The sequence below is a fragment of the Protopterus annectens genome, chromosome 2.part2 (assembly GCF_019279795.1).
Source record: "Protopterus annectens isolate FY-2018-M chromosome 2.part2, PAN1.0, whole genome shotgun sequence".
In the NCBI taxonomy this organism is placed as follows: Eukaryota; Metazoa; Chordata; order Ceratodontiformes; family Protopteridae; genus Protopterus; species Protopterus annectens.
Window position 1 is genome coordinate 908,317,628 of NC_056730.1, and position 16,159 is coordinate 908,333,786.

The 16,159-nt window shown below is 42.5% G+C and overlaps 1 protein-coding gene across 8 annotated transcripts in view; it reads left to right on the forward strand.

Annotated features, from left to right (window-relative positions):
- The window catches only part of ZFYVE16 (zinc finger FYVE-type containing 16), a 3,161,611-nt gene that overhangs the window by 1,344,606 nt on the left and 1,800,846 nt on the right, over window positions 1–16,159 (forward strand). For 7 of the 8 annotated variants that reach the window (XM_044064228.1, XM_044064221.1, XM_044064224.1 and 4 more), the window contains one exon: window positions 4,015–4,273. In XM_044064228.1, the coding sequence (XP_043920163.1) occupies window positions 4,015–4,273 (259 nt within the window). The remainder of the gene's footprint in view (window positions 1–4,014; window positions 4,274–16,159) is intronic. The other variant, XM_044064226.1, reaches the window with a different exon arrangement.

The window sequence follows — 16,159 nt, forward strand, 5'->3', positions numbered from 1 at the left end:
TGCCAGGCAGTCTGAGGTGGTACACAGACAATACCACTGTGATGTGGTACATCAACAGACGATGGGGAGGGACAAGGTCCTACCTCCTGTGAATGTTGACCCTGCAAGCATGGCAAATCGCCTTGGAGAGACAAATCAAGATCCAAGCTGTCTACATACCTTCAGCAGACAATGGGATGGCAGATTCTTTAAACAGAACTGTGACTCTGTCTCACGAGTGGATGCTAAACAGAGATGTGTTCCAGGACCTGGTCCATCGATGGAGTATTCCAGATGTGAATCTGTTTGCCTCCCCCATGAACATGACAGCTTCAAACCTTCTGCTCCATGGTACCACATCCCAAAGCATGGAGGGTGGATGCACACTCATTCCCTTTGAAGGGGATGTATGCTTATGCATTCCCCCCTTCCCTCTTATACAAAAAGTTCTGCTGAAAATTCAGAAAGAACAACCTCAAATCTTGTTGGTGACTCCTTATTGGCAAGACAGCATTAGTTGCCCCTCTTACTCCATCTAGCCAAGGGCAATCACCGCAAGTTACCCCACCAGATGGACCTGCTCACACAGGAGAATGGAACACTCTTAAACCCCCAACTGTCCACCCTAAACCTTGCACTGTGGGTGATAGGGCGCTGATTCCCGTCAGATACCTCTACACCGAGGACATGCTTCAGGTTTTGCAGGAGGCCAAGAAACCAACTACCAGGAAATCTTACCTTTCAAACTGGAAGAGATTTTCTGTCTGGTGTCAAAAACACAATGTACAACCCCTGGCAGTAGAATCTCCAGAGGTATTGATCTTCCTGTGTGATTTGATGAAGTCTGGACTATCTGTTTCTTCCATCAAGACCCATTTATCTGCCATCTCCTCGTGTCTGCCACTCACTCCACCTTTGGCTTGTAGGGTAGAAGTTAAACTTTTGCTGAAAGGGGTTCTGCACATCAGACCCCCAAGGAAGCCCATTCCTCCTCCTTGGGATCTGAATTTTGTACTGCAGAAGTTGACTCTTCCACCCTTTGAGCCAGCCAAAGACTGTTCCCTCCAACACTGTACTTGGAAAACTGTTCTCTTGGTAGCCATCACTTCAGCCAGCCAGAAGTGTTTTGGAACTTCAAGCCCTTATGGCCTCTTATCCATTTACTGTCTTCCACAAGGACAGTATGTGTTTACGTACCAACCCAACTTTCATGGCCAAAGTGGCCAATGAACTGTCCTTGAATCAGACCATCAACCTACAACTATTTTCCTTTCCCCACAAAACCTGTTGGAAAGGATACTTCATTCCTTAGATGTACACTGACAACTCTGATACTATTTTGCTAAGACCAAATCCATCTGTAAATTGGACAGGCTCTTCATCTCCTACCACCCAAGAGCCCTGGTACACCCTGTTTTCAAGCAAAACCATATCCTCTTGGATATCTAAAACCATCTCCTTTTGTTATACAACCCATGGCAGAAGGCTTCCCTATCCAGTAAAAGTGCACTCCACTAGGGCAGTGTCCTCCTCCTGGGACCTTTTTCAAGGGTCTGGATACAGCTGCTGTTTTATAAGCAGCTACATGGTCCTCTGTCCATACCTTCATCAAACACTACAAGCTGGACATCATTTCTAGAGCCAGAGCAGGGTTTACCAGAGACATCCTTCATGGGTTTGTGGAAAATGCTTCTGCTCCTCCACCCAAATCTTAGTACAGTAGCTTTTGCACTCTCCCTTGTGTTATGGATACAGCAACATATGAACAGAAGGACATTGTACTGTGTAAAATTTTACCAACTTTAGATTTTTTTCTCATTTATATGCTGCTTTATAGTTTCCCACTCAGCCTTCCCTCTCACACTTGCCTGACTCCTGAAGTACCCACTCCGTAGTCGCTGATTCCGACCGCATTCAATTCTGAGGTAGGTGCGTGCTGACTTCCGTTTTGTACCCGATGTCCATTTATGAGCGACGTCTGCAGCGAGAGATGCGGGATGTCACACGCACCCTACCGGTAGCATTGGTCTTTTGTAGAATGGCCAGACGTACGTGAGTCTACCAGAGGCAGACTCCCTTGTGTTATGGATACAGCAACATATAGAAGGGAAGGACCTCTAAAGTTATGGTAAGATTTTACACAACAATACTATTTCCCACAAATGACATCCCCTCAACAACAAATGGACCAGGTTCTTTGCCCTAATTCCCCCTCAGGGGCATTCACCAAGAGATGCTGTCCATGTTTGGCCCTCCAGTCTCCTTTATGCTTACCCTCCCCTGCCTCTATTCCTCAGTTTCTTCAGAAAGCACTCTTAATTGAGGAGCAGAGTAATCTTCATTGCCCCCTTCTCACCTCGGCAAGTATAGTTTCCCTTCCTATGGTTTTGCTTAGTATATCCTTCTTGGACACTGGATTCCAGTCCAGACCTTCTGTCACTCATCTGGATATTGCAGGCCTCAAGTTGACCTTTTTTTTTTATTTCATCCCACAAACATTCAACTAGGAAGATTTATGAGAGTAAATGGAAGAGGTTTTCCTTTTGGGCTCATTAGATAGACTTAGATCCGTTCACTGCTCCACTCCCGGCTGTTTAAGATTTCCTTGACTCCATCTTTCAAAGCGGGGCAAGTTTCTCCATCATCAAAGTTCAGTTTACAGCCTTCTTCAACTACCACATTGGAGATATAAAGCATCTCCTTTAGCTTCATCTAAGTTGTGTAAAGCCTTTCTTAAAGGTACCATTTTACTTAGACCTCCAATTAGGGACCCCACTCCACTTTGTGACCTGACTTGGATATTACAGATTTTAGTACATTCTACTTTTGAACATTCAGCTAAAACAGACCTTAAGTTTCTGTCTTGGAAAACGGTCTTTTGGTGCCCATAAGTTCTGCAAGATGAGTATCTGAAACTCTCCAAGCACTCTCTTTGAAACCAATTTTTCACATAGCTGAGTCATCTCGTCTACGAAAACTTTTTTACCAAAAGCTGCCTGTGAGCAGACATCAACCAAGTGATCAGTTAGTTTTCTTTCCTCATTTTGGCAATAAAGAAGAATATACCCTTCACCTTTTAGATGTGCATAGGCAACTTCGCTTTTACCTTCACAGGACTAAAGAATTTAGGAAAACTGATCAATTGTCTCCTTTTCTAGTAATAAGATGGGAAGACCAGTCTCAAAAACTACACTAGGCAAATGGATAACAGATTGTATTTCCTATGTTTATTCCGTGAGAGGCCTAACCTTACTCAGATGACCAAAAGCACAGTCAACTAGGTCAATAGCTACATCAGCTGCTTTTTTGGGCTAAAGCCTCCATTGATGACATTTGTGCAGCTGCCATATGGTCTAATGCTCACACTAGCTCACACTGTTATTGCTCATTACAAATTTTTCATCATTTCCAAAACAGAACTCCATTTGGTTCTGTGGTTCTCTGGAACATGAGGGACACCCAAGGTTACCATAGCTGGAGACTGTCCCATTCATTGAGGAACAAATGAAAATGACATCATCGGATACAAAAGTTATGTACTCACCATAAATATGCATCTGTGTTGTCCATTTTCATTCTTCCTCAACTTCCCTCCCACCTTCCCCCATCCATGTCTTTGGGAGAGACCTAACAGAATTGATGATAACCATAATTCCTGTTTGAGCTCCTGATCTTTCAGCTATCATTTTTATGTCATCTGTGTTGAGATACCTTGTTGTGATACTTTATAATAGCAACAAACTCTGTCTGCAGTAACACAGTTGTCAGGGGCATTATGGGTAAGGGAGGAGCTCGGAATTCAGATCCTAGAATCTAGAGAAAGTGGCAGAATCAGATCTGAGGATTGGACCTGAACCCGTTTGTTGAGAAAGAATGAAAATGGACAACACAGATGCATAGTTCTGGTGAGTACATAACACTTCTGTTCAAGTCACCTGTGCTGGGTTTTTTTAAGGCTGTGTAAGGGATGAATATTCAGATTAGGATTATAATTATTAAAAGTGCCTTAACTGAGCTTTTGTTTTCTTCTTTAAGAAGGTAAGAAACCCTGATGAAAACTCAGATGTCTCATCTGTTGAAGTACCATTACAGGAGTCAGAGAATGCTGAACATATGAATGATGTGAAACTCCACACTCCTACTTCTGTTGATGTAGTGAAGCCTGTAGTTGCCTGCTATTCAGATTACAGACTACTCTCCATTATTGAAAAGTGTGTCTGCAAAGCCGGTAGCCTATTTTCTGAAGATGATGGATTGGCACCCATTATAGTTGCGCATGGTGGTCAAGAAGGAGGTAATGTTGAATGTCCTTTTAAAGTTTTATAATTTTGTTGTGGGACTGCTCACATAGTTATTGGGGCATTTTGAACGTCTTTGTGTGTAATGAAGTTTTCCTTCAAATAGACTTCTGCTCACAGCTGCCACACAGTTTGATGTGGAGTGTTAGATATCCTTCTTAATGGGTTGAGATGTTTGTTTTTTCCCTTAGGTTTTTTGATGATATGGATATTTACATTACTTCTATTCTAGGTTTGTGTGCAAGTGAAATATATGGATATGACATCCATCTTTATGACTCTAATCAAGTACATAACACAAAACAGTTAACTTTACATAAAGATTTGGATCCACAGGAAAGCTGGCATTGCTGCAGTCTGCTCCTGGACTTGGCTTACAGGCCACTGGTCCGCATTCGGCTGCAGCTTCTATTCACATTTTGTATTGCTTTTGGCATCATATAGAGTAATGGATCAGAAGTTTGACACCATTAGCAGGATAAATGAGTTAACTGGGATCAAAAAGAAATGCCTGTGCCCCAGCAAATGTGTTATGAATTGTTACAAGTGGATTCTCCTCAACCGGCCGGTGTTCCGTATTTTAGCAGACTTGGGAGAGGCCTTCAGTGCAGCTATCGGTTCTCCTGACAGTGAGTTACCAGCCCTTAAGAAACCTGATAAATTCTGTAAAGTTCCACAATCCCACAAATTTCTCTTTAGAAACCACAGGGCAGATTATTCAGTTATTTATCTTTCAAAATTAATTTTTTCTAGATAACGCATGTTATTGTAACCTCATTCTGTCAAAGATGGAGAGCTTTTGATTGATTTGAGAATAAGGCATGTACTTCTTCCAACTTAGCCTACAGATCAGTGAATTGTCAAGCTTCCATGTCTAATTGTCTTGTGGGTTTCTTTGACAATATGAAAAACATAATTGCTTACTTTCTTACCTCTGACAGAAAGGCATAATTAAATTCCTTACTTTCATCTGTGTCTCGTGTTATTAAACACTCTTTCAAATGGTTGTAAGATGCTAATGATGCTTTCTCCAGTACAGCTGCTACAGGATCATTTAGGAGGAAATTTTCTTGTGTACTAAGAATTTACCAGAGGATGTGAAAGCTGAACTTTTGAATCCTCATACTGTCCTGTAGATTGTTCACCTTCTCCACTTCTGTGGTTCTATCCTTTGCTCCGTTCATTTCTTTTTAGGGAAACTGATCTGCTTATTGGAGTGGCATGTTCAAATCTGGTGGAGTTCGGAATAGCCTTTCATGTTTTGAAGATGATTGTCTCTCCATAAATAGCAAAGGTGCAGATCTCCTTGGGATCAGCTCCGGCAGGTGACTCTCACTCCCTTTTGCCTTCCTCGCATTGGACATTCTTGGGGCAAAGTTGACCTCTGGGCATGAAATCTTCTGCTGTACCCCAAACACAGTCCTCTATAAGAAGTCAAGTTATATCCCCCTGACTTGTCACAAGAGCAAATGGAAGCACAAAGACTCCCTGTCTGAGTCTGTCGCATCTCATGATAGAGAAGGATCCCCTATTTCCCCCAGTACATTCAATTGTTCTGGAAAAAGCAGCTTGGAAAGGGCTGATATACAGTTCAGCTTGTATCCTTCCTCTTAATAAAGAGATCTGGGTGATGGGATAGGTTGCAGAAGCAGGCATATGCTTTAGACACTTTTATCTTAAGGACCCTGGGCTACACCACTCATACAAATTGCTTCAAGAGGGATTTGGTGTGGCAAGTACTAACTACTGTGGAAGTTCCTTGAATTAGGAGTCCAGGAATCAATTGGAAGTGACCTTGGCAACCATGCTCAATATTAAGAACCTCTTCATGCGTCTCATACACAACATGGTAGATGGAGTGGCTAGGACAGCTGGAGCTGATGTAGCTATGAAGTGTCAAGTTAGAGCTGCACCTCTGTGACTTCATGGACAACTTCAAAGGATCCTTCGCTAGTGCCTCCTTTGACAGATCATTGTTGTCTGGTCCATTTGTGAAAGAAAAAATGCAGAAGTGCAAGCAAGATGCACTATACCATTTGAGTGAAATTTGAGGCCCTTCAGAGATCATATAGTAGAAACCAGAAGTGAACTACATTCACTCTGGTTCAGAAAGTTTAAACGTAAGTAGTATGAAACATCTTTTGGTGAGACAGATGTAGCAGAGTTAGCTCTGGTAATAGAGGCAGGCTCCAAGGCAGAGGTGGTCTGTAAAACCAGGGATGTCTTGAGCCCTTTTCTGACAGGCAGCCAGAATGTTCCTTAAGGGCTGCCTGATTGCTCCCCTCTGGAGTTAGCTGGGAATCATCTGTCCCTTTACCCAGCTGTGTGGGAGGCCATCACAGAAGACATATGGGTCAGAGGGATTATATTCAGAGGCTATTGCTTTATCTTTTTCCTCCCGCTTCCAGATCCTCAACAGCTTCTGCCAGATACATCAACAAATCAGGTCAAAGCAGTAGAAAGAGAAATCGCCTTGTTACACTCCAATAGAGCTGTCCAGGAGGTCCCACTAGACACGAGAGGGCCATTTTTTTTCAAGAAACTTTGTGGTTCCAAAATAAAATTATGACCTCAGGCCCATAGTGGACTTTAGCCATGTAAACAACTACGTATGGAAGACCCAGGTCAAGATGGTCATGGTACAATGGATATTTTTCTGTCTCAGAACAACTAGGTATGCTTGCTGGACCTTCAAGATGCCTACCTTTACATCAAGGTTGCAGAAAAGTCAAGGAGGTTCCGTCACCTTTGGCTGAGAGCTGGCTATTATCTATTTTGAGCCTTTTATTTTTGGTCTGTCAGTACCCAGGGTGATTACCAAATGTATTGGTGCCTTAGTGGCTCATCTGTATCTCCAGAGATGCAGAGTTTTCCTGTATTTGGACAACTGGCTTTTAGCTGTCCCCACAAATGAGTCTGTCATGAAGGCCAGGGACTACCTGCTCAGGTTGTGCCAGTCCATTTCCATAAACATTCAAACGTCATCTGAACAGTACAGTACCCATAGTTTCCTTCCTTTCTGATTTGATTCACATTTTTTTAGGAGGGCACTGCAAGCTGTACTTCACATTTCTTCCCCACCACTGCTGTAGTTCTCACAGTTTTGGGGCTGATGGTGTCGTCAGTTCTAATGGTTCAGTTTGCACATTACCACATGCGGATACAATAATGACTCATACATGTGCAATGATCTGAGTCTACATCCTCTCTCCAAACTTATCTCTATAACCAATACCTGCAAGAAATATTTCTGGTGGTGGGCGGATTCCCCAATGATTCCCTCTCCAGGCCCTTCTTTCCACCATCCACTGTGGCGGTCATGACCACAGACGCTTCCTCATTTTGTAGGGGGGCAGTGGGAGGGATAGTCCAATGTCTTTGGACAGGCACTGAGGTCAGTATTCACATCAGCCTCCTAGAGATGAGGGCAATCCTCCTGTTGAAGAAACTGTAGGACTTCCTCTCCCTGGGTGTGATTTCTGTCTAAATTGACAAAAATGACTGTGATTTGATATATCAACAAATAAGGAGGAACAGATTCCCATCCCTTATGTCTGAAAGCAAGGAGGGCTTGGCAGTAGGTGATGGCCCCACACTGCTTTCTGATAGCACCACACACTCCAGGAGATTTCAGCTGCCTTGTGGGCAGGCTGAACAGGTCCCCTCTGATATTTGATGAGTGGTTCTTCTGTCTAGCGATAGCAACCCAGATCTTCAATCATTGAGGCTTTACCTGCTGCACTCTTTGCCTCCCCATACAACACTGAAACGCAGCAGAAATTTCAGCATGATCCCTCCTCCTAGACTGTTACTGAGGGGTAATCTGCACCAGTAATGGTCTCCTAGTCTTCTTTATGTTTTCCCACGTTTGCCCCCTGATGCCTAGGTTCATACAGAAAGCAGTCATGTGCAAGGCCAGTGTCATCCTCAGTTGTCTTCTGGCACAAACAGATTTGTTTTCCCCTTCTCAGATCTCATTTTTGAGAACCTCCCCTGATTTTGGATCCAGTGCAGGATCTTTTCTCGCACCCCTCTGGGAAGCCTCATCTGGATCTCCACAGCCTAAAGCTAACTTCTTAGTTTCTCTCGTTCCAGTAATGGCCAAAGACAAGTCCTTCTCTTTTTGGAGGTGGTCAAAATATTAGCCTCCCAAAAGAGGTCTAGCCATAAAACCTCTACAGTAATAAATGGAGAAGATTCATTTTATTGGTCTCTTTCCAGACTATCAATCATTTCTCAGCATTGATTGCAGACATCCTTTGCTTCCAAGTAGATATATTTGATTCCGGATATAATTTGTGTATAGTTAGTGCTACTAACCGCTATTTCTAATTTTTGCATGTGGCATCAGGAAAGCACTCCTGCCTCGCACAAGCTTTGTAAAACATTTCTCGGAAGAGTCTTTTTACGCCGATCTCCAGTCAGCAAACTGGTTCCTTCCTTAGGATTTAAACATGGTTCTAAAGGTTTTGATCAAGCCACTGTTCCAAACTAGCTTCATCTGTTTGATGAAAGTGGCTTTCCTGGAAGAGATTCTTTGGTAGCCATCATGTCTGGTAGAGTGTCGAAGTTTCATATGCTTTCATCTTCTGCCTCTTACTTTAGTATTCCATCAATCCGGACAAAACAGTCTTTTTTTTCCTAAAATAGCTTCTGAATTGAACATGTTGCAACCCATACATCTTCCAGTCTTCTTTCTCAATTATTCCAGTAAAGAGGAGGGTATTCCCCATACCTTGGATGTGCATAAACAATTATACTTTTACTTCCACAGAGCCAAAACCTTTAGGAAAGATTCACAGTTATTTATTTCTGTTGCATCCAGTAAGTTAGGATGGAAAGTTTCTAAGGTTACCTTTCTAGGTGGCTTTGAGTATATCATTTTTTTTTTATGGTTTACCTTCATTTTGTCACACATGGTATGTGCGATCGTCCGGTTGTGCGACCTGTATTACCGAAATATGGAGAACTTCGAAGGATCAGATGTCGAAAATAGTTTGCTGGAAAGCCATTTCCGACATTTGATCCACATGTTTGAATGGCAAAAAAGCATTCACTTATTTGCCATGCAAACACATGGTGAATCGGCATTGTTGTTTTTTGCAACCGTACTTTTGGCGTTATGCACGTCGAACAGGGCGGATGACAATTCAGAGGTAAACCTTTTTTTATACCTCACATGACGGGCCTTTGCCAAGCAAACCTTTACGCTTGTACGGTGGCAATGGCAACTTCTACCACCTTTTTTAGATGTTATTCAGTAGATGACATCTGGACAGCTGCCACTTGATCTTCCATCCATACAGTACAAGTTAAATTCTATTTCTGTTTTCCTTAGCGCTGTGTCCTGAAAGATCTCTTGTCATAATGTCACCCTGTTCTTCAGGTAGCTTGGGATTTTGACCCACAAGTCAGATCAGACGAACTGAATGAATATAGTATGAAAGTTGTGCACCTGCCATAATGCTATATCCTTTCATTCATGTCTGTCTGATAAGACAACCCACCCTCCATCCCCCTTCCTTATACTTGTAGGACCTGAAGGATTTGTTTTCTTTAATAGAGTTTGCAAAGGTTTACAGTCAAAAGATCGACATTCACATGCACGACAGCCTCCTCCTCAAACATGGTAGGAGCGACAGTCGGAATGTCGACGTTCATGTGTGTGTCCATTTAGAAGGATGTACACAGGGCAGGGACTCGCAGCATCGATGTAAATGGGGGATTTACAAAGTATGATCAACAGAAATTGTTGGCTTTGTTGCATCGACCATACAACCTAATTAATATGTATGAGTCGACGTTATTTGTCGTGGAAATCACTGTTCGCTTAAGTGATTTTCGTGTTTTTGATAGTAAACCATTTGCAAATGCTCCTGCATGCTTATATTTCTACTTGTATCAGCCGGACCTCAAAGTAGATCTGAGATATCTTGAGACACTAGTGCATCATGGGAGGGAAATCTTGAAGGGCCATGAGGCTAAACCACTAGTGCTTCAGCGTGTGATCCAACAAGCTGCTCAAGGGTCCCACAGATTGTATCGGACTGACCTGAATGAAAGGTTCTAGTGTTAAGTACACATTTCACTTCAGAGGAAAAAAACTTCCGCTTTTCCTTTTCTGATGGAAATTTTACCTTTATTTGTAAAATATTTATTTTAGAGAGAGGAAAAGGTGTTTTCATTTACTGTTGTATGACTTTCAATTACTCTTAAATTGCATAATTACTTTTTACTTTTGTAGTTAAATCTGATCTAAAAACAAATTTTCTGTGGTAAATGTTGAATTGTTTTACATTTGGGGACTGGGGAAAGTGTTAAAAGTGCTTTTTGGAATGTCGTAAAGGGAAAAGTTTTTTTTTTTTTTTTGTTTACTACTTACCTGTTTTATCACCTGTTGATGGCAAGCTTTTCTGGTAATTGGCCATCTTTTTTGGCTTAACTATGGAACAACCCACCAGTTCATTGATTGATTCTTTCCTCTTCTAGCCACAAAATGAAAAAAAAAATAGTGAACTGCCTTTGTTACCACAGCAGGCTGCTAAATTTCTTCAGCCACAGTTAGAGGATGCTTCTGTAACCATTATTGGTTTCTCAGGCATTCCTCTTTTTCCCTGTCTCCCTCTGGTGTAGTCCCTACCAGCACCATCATGGACTGGTGGTTAGACAACTCTCTATGTTATGTGAGTGCCCTGGACAGCAATGGAGAGAGATTTTTATCAGTACTGGGAGAAGGGATAGGGACTGCCACTCTGCCTAGCCAGAATGCTATCCCTAGGGATATTTTTCCTGGAGAAGTGTCTGCTTCTTCCTAAATTCTTGTCAAAAAGAAGCGCATATTTAAGATCTATTTCTTCTTCTCTCTCCTGTCACTTTGGACAGAAGTAATTTACTGGCAGTAGTTCAGGGTTTATTTCAGGTTCTCGACCCTTCCAGTTTGGCTATTTCTGGTAAAAGAAAAAAAATCTTTTTCTAAAGAAGTTCAAGGATTTGAAACCCAGAAAGATTGTGAAGAGACCAATAATATTGTCTCCTCTGATTTCTGATTTCAGATTCTGTGTTGTGTGTGGCTTTGGCTAGTCCCTTTGAAGAATTCTTTCTCTGAGATGATTTGCAGAATAAAATGTTTGCTTCAGTGGGATCATAATGGTATTCCACAGTCTCCAAAGAAATAATATGATTTTTATCAACTGTAATTTTCAAAACCTTCCCCAATTCTTGTTCTTTTTGCACTGAGGGGATGTTTTTCATAGCCTGCAACTTGCCTGACAACCAGCCTGCTGTCCTCAAGAAAGCAGATATATTGTATAAAGATCATCATTCTTATATGTTTTTATACACATCCTAGACTAGACTCTGCAGCTATTGCTTTAATGCACCCAGCTGCCATTAAACATTTGGTTAATTCCAAGCCCTGTCCTTCTGTCAAGACTGGGAAAGCTTTTGCTAGATTTGGGGAAAAAAGTGTATTATTTTGTAGCACTTATTTGTAGAATTCTCAGCTGTCAAGCTCGTATGTTTAAAAGTTTATGCTTGCCTCCATTGAGAATATGTGGAATTATCAAGGCATGTTTTCTGTTCTGAGGAGAAATCTGCCTTGTATAATATGGATGTTCTTTGTGTTTCACTGTTTCAGTCATTACATTTGGGTAATCCTGCTGTCAGGTTGCCCTCAGTCGGCCTGAATTCCAAAGCCTTGGGTCCTGCGTCGGTTGCTGTCGCCATTTCCCTGACGTCAGGTCGTCAGGGGTATAAAAGATGCAGCCGACGCCATTTTCTTAGTTTTTCTTGCCGCGCAGTGCCAGAAGCAGTTTTCAAGTGCCGGTCGGCTGACTCCTGAGATTTTCGTGTTTGAGTTTCAGATCCGAAGTCTTCATTAAAAGCTAAGTACCCCATTGTGGAAACTTTTTTTCTTGCTCCAGACCGATGTCAGAAAATGTTAATAATTTTATTTCTTGTGGGAAGCAAATACCTCATAAGGACTTTCATTCTTACTGTATTCCTTGCCTAGGCCTTGACCACGACGTTTCAAGTTGTCGGTTTTGTGCTAGATTTAACCCAACGCACTATTAATCGTTGGTACGATTTTGCATTAAGCTATTTTGGGTGCAGATTTAACTATACAATGTCGTTGGATAACCATCCGCCTACCGGAGTTCACAAAAAACGCAAAGAAAAAGACAGGCAACTGATGTCCAAAACCGACTACGAAGCTTCTCCTAAGCCAGTCGCTGGTTCTCAGTGAGCCGCTTTCGCAGCCCCTGACACCCGCTACTTTAGAGTCGCAGGCTGCTACCGACTCCCACGTGGAGTTGGTCAGGCCGCTGGAAACTCAAGGTATTGGAGCCTCTGAGACTATTCCCTCAGATGGGTCCGGAGCCGCTGAGCAGGCATCGGCTTCTGAGGGTGTATTCAGACCTAAACAGTTATACATTAAACCGACTTCAGCTTCAAAGGCAAAGACTAAAGCACCTTTAAAGATGAAGAAACAAGTTCACCAGCCACATGGACAGACACCTCCATGCCCAAAAAACAGATGCTCAAAATAGCCGAAGACTTCATTACCTTGATCAGGGGTTTCCCATCCCTCTCCTGATAAGAGGCCTAGGCAAGAGACAGACTATGAATCTTCAGATCAGGTTTCCATTTCCTCTGATTCCTCTTCTGATCAGGAATATTCACTTCCCCCTATGAGGATTCTGATGCTGAAGAATCTATTCCTTCAGCTACTCCTCCTGAGGACTACTCTTTTGGGGAAACCTTGCATACCATGAGGGAGCATTTCCACTGGGAGAGCCAAGATTTTTCAGAATCTAAGAGGCTCAGGGACTTCCTTGTACTACCTCAACACAGGCCTCTAGCTATTTCACCTGTGTTAGACATTGTAGATGATGTGTTTTCAGAGGTCTAGTCTGACCCCTGACCCCTTACCTCCAGCTCCTGTTAAGCCTGACAGATACTGCAGGGTTTCTGACTCTGTAAATTCCTTTTCAAAAACCCTACTGCAGACCCAGAAACAATTTATCAGGGACCCAAAGGGGTTAAGGCTTCCACTGCAAAAAACCCTACCCCCTCTGACAGAGATTCTAGGGCACTGGATAGATGGGGAAAAAAGATTTACACATCTGCTACCTTGGATATAAGGGCCTTAAACTGTCAGTTTCATATGCTCAAATATCAGAAATATGTTAAGGCACTGCTTAAACAGAAAATGTTGGTAAATTCTGAATGTGCAGAAAACAAAGAAATGCAGGATTTATTGCATGCAGCTGAACAAGTTGGAAAGCATACTTTGCAATGTGGTTTTGATTCTCTGGAGGCCTCCTGCATGGCCGACAGGTTCTGTAATTAGGAGGCATGCTTGGTTAAAGGAACAAAATCTGCCCGATCATGTTAAAGTTAAATTACTAGATGCACCTTTACAGCATGATACTTTGTTTGGTATTAAGGCAGAAGAGGTGTTAAAGAAAATGGAGGACAAAGCTAAATCTAGGCAAACTGTCAGATTTTTTACAAGTACAGCCACCTAGGTGGTAGTAGACACTGGCCTACAAAAAAATGGTCCTTTCCTGTGTCAGACAGAACTCAAAGGGGCAGATCCCAGGTGCAAGATTCTTGTAGGTCAAAGCAGTGGGGTGCTTCTACCTCCAAAGCTGGAGAAGATAAATCACAAACATACAGAAAACAATCCCAATGACTTTCTCCTGCCTGCACCAAGCAGTTATCTTCTGGCAGCACCCTTAGGGGGAAAATTACAACTTTTTGCTCAAAATTGGCACATTATAACCCAGGACAAGTGGGTTCTAAATATAGTGTCAAAAGGCTACAAATTCCATTTCCATACTCTGCCAAAGGCAAACGGCTGGCCAGATCTGCCAAAAAAAATCAATGGGCAGAGGCAAAAAACAAGTTTCATCCCTCATGGACATGGGGGCCATTCAGCAAGTACCACAGCAAGAGCAGGGACAAGGATTTTACTCTACTGTTCTTGGTACCCAGAAAGGACAAGGCCTGGAGACCATTACTGGACCTATCAATTCTGAACACATTCCTGGATATTCCAAAATTCAAAATGTTGATTTTGCAGCAGCTTCTGCCCATGCTGGGCAAGAATGCTTGGCTTGTGACTTTAGACCTAAAAGAGGCATACCTGCATGTTCCAATCAGACAATCGTGCAGAAGATACCTCAGATTCAAGGCTGGTTCAATGCACTACCAATTCTCTGCACTGCCCTTTGGCTTATCTACTGCGCCCAGGGTCTTTACAAAGTGCCTGGCACCAGTAATTGCATTCTGCAGACAAAGAAGAATACAGATATATCATTACTTGGACGACTGTCTAATTCAAGCAGAGAACACAGACATTCTTCATCAATATCTAGCGTTTGTGAACAGACTTCTAACATGCCTAGGGTACACAGTCAACAAAAATAAATCAAAACTAGTACCCTCTCAAGAGATAATATTCCTGGGTGCAAGCTTGAATACAACTGCCCAGATGGCTTATCTCACGCCAGACAAACAACGGCAACTGACTACCTATTTCAAAATGTTGGCAACAAAGGCCCAGTTATCTGCAAGAAAAAAATTTCAGGCTTTGGGCTTTATGGCATCCTGCATCCTACTAATTCCATGTGCAAGACTGCATATGAGGAAACTTCAGTGGTACCTAAAAAGTGTTAGGACTCAACATTGCCACAGCCTGGAAACAATGATTACTCTCATTCCCTGCCTGCAACAGGAGTTTCGATGGTGAGCAAAGGCTTGTCTCCAGAACAAGGGACAGCCATTCACATTTCCCCAGCCAGGCAGACACTAACAACGGATGCATCAGATTATGCCTGGGGGGCCCACATGGCATGAAGATGCATTCAGGGCACATGGTCCTCAAACCAAATGCATCTACATATCAATCAAAAAGAGATGCTAGCTGTTCAAAATGCCCTGACAGCCTTCAAGGACCTTCTTCATCTGGGACAACTACTGATAAAGACAGACAACACCACGGTCATGTCTATATAAACAAGCAGGGGGGCACACATTCTTACCCCCTTTGCACACTAGCCATGACATTGTGGGACACAGCTCTGACTTACCAAGTACATCTGCAGGACTCTACCCAAATGTAATGACTGCAACAGTGAAACACTAAGAACATAGTACAGTTGTGTGCACTTACCATAAATGTAGATGTTCGAGTGTATTCACTGTTGCAGTCCAGGTTATCCACCTGCCATCCCCCTTATTTCTGCTGGAACTTATCTTTACTTCTCTGATCTGTACAACCTATGTGGTGTATTTGCTTGTAGATGAAGGTAAAATTTCTTTTGGTGCATGTATGTTTTATATGTATACATTTAGCCTACCCTTTTGGGGGCACCTGACATCTGGGGCAAGAAAAACTGAAGAAAATGGCGTTGGCTGCATCTTTTATACCCCTGACGTCAGGGAAGGGGCGACAGCAACCGACGCAGGACCCAGGACTTTGGAATTTAGGCCGACTGAGGGCAACCTGCCAGCAGGATTACCCAAATGTAATGACTGCAACAGTGAATACACTCTAACATCTAATAAGTGTACACAACTGTACTTTGCGTCTATGTCTCAAGTGGCTATTCATTGATTGAAATGCACTTATGATTCTGTTGGTGTAGGTTAGCTTGGTTGTGTTCTCAAAACTTTCCAGAAAATGTTAAAACTGAAATTTTGTGTTTTCCCTTGGATAGAAAATTAGGATGTTCTTTGTGTTTCACAGTTGCAGTAATTACATTTGGGTTATCTGCTTGCAAGTAGCCCTCAGTCGGCCTGATTATCAAAGTCTTGGGTCCTGCGTGGGTTACTGTTTAATCTTCCATGGCGATCAGGGTATAAAACCCAAAAAG